Source organism: Panulirus ornatus, chromosome 19 (assembly GCF_036320965.1).
Source record: "Panulirus ornatus isolate Po-2019 chromosome 19, ASM3632096v1, whole genome shotgun sequence".
Classification (NCBI taxonomy): domain Eukaryota; kingdom Metazoa; phylum Arthropoda; class Malacostraca; order Decapoda; family Palinuridae; genus Panulirus; species Panulirus ornatus.
The window spans coordinates 3,982,616-3,986,864 of NC_092242.1; the positions used below are offsets into that span (position 1 = coordinate 3,982,616).

Consider the following 4,249-nt stretch of genomic DNA (forward strand, 5'->3'; position numbering starts at 1 on the left):
CTCATCATAGCCATTCACTCAAAGCACATGGAAAACTGTCATCAGCCTTAAAAAATCTTTAATAAAGGCTTCACATTTTTGTTTCAAACCAATCTTCAGGATAGCCCAATGACAAGCATTAATCCTTATATTACAAACATTTTCACGATAAGTAATAAACTCTATTCATGGTATTTTCAATTCTGAATTTTGAGTACATCTTGTGTGTTCATCATTACATATATGATGACCAAAGTTTGTTATAAATTAAAAGCATGAGTTAGTCTACACTACAATTTCCAAATTTTTTATCATTCAGTGAAAGGTCAATAAATTTTCAGTCTGATCATATTCTCTATGTAATCTGTAAAAATACAACATAACTTTAACCATTTACCTTATATCTCAAAATTCCTAGTTTTTCAATGTCTACACTGCAATTTGTCTCTAAATTCAAAATTTTATGGGGCCAAAATAAAATTTAATTACATAGGAAGTTCTTGCATTTTCACGTTCCATTGTATGGATATCAAGATGACAAAGTGTACAAGTTTAATTTGAACACTGCAAAAGCATCTTATGCTGGAATGTAAATAAAGTTCCATAAGGCATCCACCTGAAGAACTGCTTGTGCAGCACACATCCTTGGAGATGGTTCCACTAATGTTAGAACAGTGACACATCTATATGCCTTACAACAGTAAAGAAGCATAACCATCTTCTTACAAATGGGATTTAGCTAAACAGAGTTACATCTTCATTAGACAGAGACGATAATATTCCCTGTAGAAATTCCATCTGCTGAAACAGATGTTTGGTATGGATGAATCTAAGCTCTTATGAAAAACTTAACATAAAAACAATATAGAAATTTTTATAGATCTGTTCTGAAAATGGGAGTGATTATTTACACATCAAGTTCCACTTGATTCAAAACCTATGTGAATGATGAATGAAGGATGAATGTGTTGTACCTGCTTGATCCATTAATTTTACTAAAACCATTATTTATTAGGAAACTTTGTATTCCTCTGAATATATTCTCCTGTATTTATCTTCACTAACAGGAACAATTTTATGCTCATCACACCATGGCACATAAAAGTCTCTGTACATTTTCTTCAGAGTCATATTTCGATTAATGTACATTTCAATATGTTGTCGAGCAGCCTGAAGAGACTGCTCTGTATATTTGTTTGGGCGGTTGGAATGTTTTCCCCGTTGATCAGGTTTTGGTAATAAATGGCCATCTTTCATTTGCTTCATAAGGTTTCCTATTCTTCCTCTACTGTTCTGAAGACCATGAACACCCATGAACATTTCTTTACACACTTCCACATGCTTACCACGAACTTTACACCAGTAAGTAAATGTGTAGGTCCGTCTATTTGACCCTTTCACGTAATGACGGCTCACTGGTTTAATTGAAATGTTGCCATAAAGATACACATTTTGCTCATCAAAGTTGCCCATATCCCAAAAAGCTGAGAAAATTTCATCAGCTCCATGTTCAATCTTGGACCAACACTTCTTCTTGCAGTTGCATGGAGGACCCATTGCTCTACCACGGATCTCCTTACCCGTAGCACGAGATATATATGGACGGCCCTGATCTCTGAAGTACTTCTGGTGGGTTTTTTTGTGCAAATCATTAGGAACTGGCTCCCTCTCACGCTGAATTCTTGGTACCTGAGAGATAATATAAAAAGTTAATCAAAATAATTTCAAAAAGGCAATATATGCTTCCATTTTTTCTTACTTAATGTTCCAATGCATGCCTTTTTTCATATTCAAAGTCAGTAGTACATAATGAATATTTCCAGAATATTTTAGTTTCTAACCATTTTCCAACCTGATTATTAACGTAGATCCTTGACAGCATTAGTAGAAATGTTCTCTTACAAAATCTGTACTGGTTTGCCTAAAACATATGCCCAACCTTTTTACTGTAGCTCCCATATACAATTACTAAAAATGTTTTCTTACAAAATCTTTGTTGGTTTCACTAAAACATACCAAACAAGAGCAAATTTCAGCCATGGGCAATTAATGCAGATACAGGTTCTAATCAAAACATCTAGGATACTGTATTTACAATAAACATATGTACATTTGATTTAGGCACCCAAGGACTGTTAGCAGCTAATCAATGTCTTGCACATATTACTAGGAAGAAATGCTACACGAATATCATTTGGAAGTTTGCTGAAACACATATATCTTTATTACTGAAGAGTCTAACTAACTCAAAGGATCAATTTGTTGACTGACCTTGATTAGAAAATTCTTTGAGATGATAATATTACCCAAAATGTCAAAGGTGAAGTGAACATGTAAGAATATACTTTCTAATTTCTGTAGGCCAATCAGTCCATGCAGCTGGAAAAGTAACCTTGGGAATCTGACCAAAGTCTGATCCCTTAACTTCAGGGCCTTTGTAAAGTACCTGAAGCCTTTTCAGAGAAGTAAGGCTAGTTAAAGATGGTTAGTGGAAAACTAATGAATTAGCACTTTGTGTGATGAGCAAAATTCAACAAATGACACAGCAGGCAGGTGGTAGGTAGTAGTTGGTAAGCAGCCACCAACCAAGGAGGTATATTACCGGTACTAAACACATGGGTATTGGGGGGGTTAGTGATGGCTGCACAGTGAGCCAGCACTTCAGTGGTTGTCATGTTACACTCCTCCGACCTGGGTAGCTCTCTTTTCTCTCTAGTTCACCTACATGTGGACTGCTGTCATTCTGTATACAAACATGCAATCTCTGTCACACATAAAATCTGACAACACTTAACTCACACAACTATGTAAAAAGTAAGTTTTCCTGCAGTGAGCACTATGCACTAGCCCAGCTTTTTGGCAAAATGGTAAGAGCAATTATAGATGTAGTAAGCAGGAACATTAGGTAGAAATATTAAGTAGAAGTAGTGGGTAGCAACATTAGACAGGAGCATTAAGTAAACTTTAAGTAGTAGGTTGGAACATTAGGCAGGAACGTTAGGTAAGAGCCTCTGGAAACAATGCTAGATTTGTGCAGGTTGTCTGGGGTGAGGTACTAAAGGCTAAGAAGCAGCAATGTAGTTCACCAGTTTTGGGAATCTTTTGCATGGCCACCCCCATGAGGAGAAGTTCCCAGAGGGAACAGGCATCAAGAGATGTAGACAGTACACATGCCTTAATGCCCATCAACATATCTTTCAACTCCAGATTCAAATTCAGCAACAGTTCTTATACTGAGGTTTTCAAGCAAATCTATTACCCTCACAAAAATACCAAAAATTGAAGGGATTTTTTCTTTAGTCCAAAAACCTTTTTGTTTTAAAAGTGAAACAACATACTGAAAAGCTTTTGTGCTTGAAATAATCACAGAAAATATCTCTTAATGCTTCCCCAAACTTTCTACAAAATCCTGATAGTGAATGACTCCACCTACGACTTCCAAATATTATTGTCAAATTTTTTTTTTTCCTGTTACATATAAAAGGAAACGGGAAAAGATAAAATATTTAAAAACCTTCAAGGCTGGTTCGTCACTTGCAAGTGATGCTAAATCATTATACCACTCTATTAAGCCTAAAAAGCAAATTTATTAGACTAAATAGTTTTGAAAGTATTATGCATGGGTAATATCAGTTCAAGGAAAAAACGCCCATAACAAGAAAACTTTAACATTAGCATTTCCAAATATCTTTGCATAATTTTATCACTTTGACATTAGTAAAATCCACTTATGTGAAGTTACTGTGCTGTTCCCACTCACTAAAAAGGTTCAATTTGTTATATGTTATCCTGGAGAGCTTCTACTTCAACAAAAAAAAATATTCCTACAAAAACAAAACACTTACATAATCATTGAGTTCTTGTTGATGTTGCTGTTGCTGATGATGTTGCTGGTGTTGTTCATGATGGTGTTGTTGATGCTGATGGTGCTGATGGTGCTGCAGCTGTTGGTGTTGTAGCTGTTGCTGATGATGTTGTGCATTAGGATCCAGCCACACAGGACTGCTCTGTGTTCCATCTCCTCTTGGCCCGTACTGTGGGACCTGAACACAATACGGGCCATATGGACCACCCGGTGGGCCTCCATAGTGAGACATTGCACCCATGTGGCCATATCCTAAAATATATTGCTGAGGTAAATCACAAACAGAAGAGCCATAATACATATCCACCAAATAGCATAATCAATAAAAGGCATTAGCTTCCCTCTAATATTTTCTTACATGTTTAACTGCTTCACCCATCTTAGCAAAGTAGTACCAGGAAAAAA

General features: G+C 36.0%; 1 protein-coding gene across 2 annotated transcripts in view; it reads right to left on the reverse strand.

The window, feature by feature from the left end:
- Window positions 1–313: 313 nt before the first annotated feature.
- LOC139755326 (uncharacterized) overlaps window positions 314–4,249 on the reverse strand; it is a 32,923-nt gene continuing 28,987 nt past the window's right edge. For both annotated transcript variants that reach the window (XM_071673474.1, XM_071673473.1), the window contains exons 5-6: window positions 3,825–4,096; window positions 314–1,668 (exon numbers count right to left, since the gene is read on the reverse strand). In XM_071673474.1, the coding sequence (XP_071529575.1) occupies window positions 991–1,668; window positions 3,825–4,096 (950 nt within the window). In that variant the 3' untranslated portion in view covers window positions 314–990. The remainder of the gene's footprint in view (window positions 1,669–3,824; window positions 4,097–4,249) is intronic.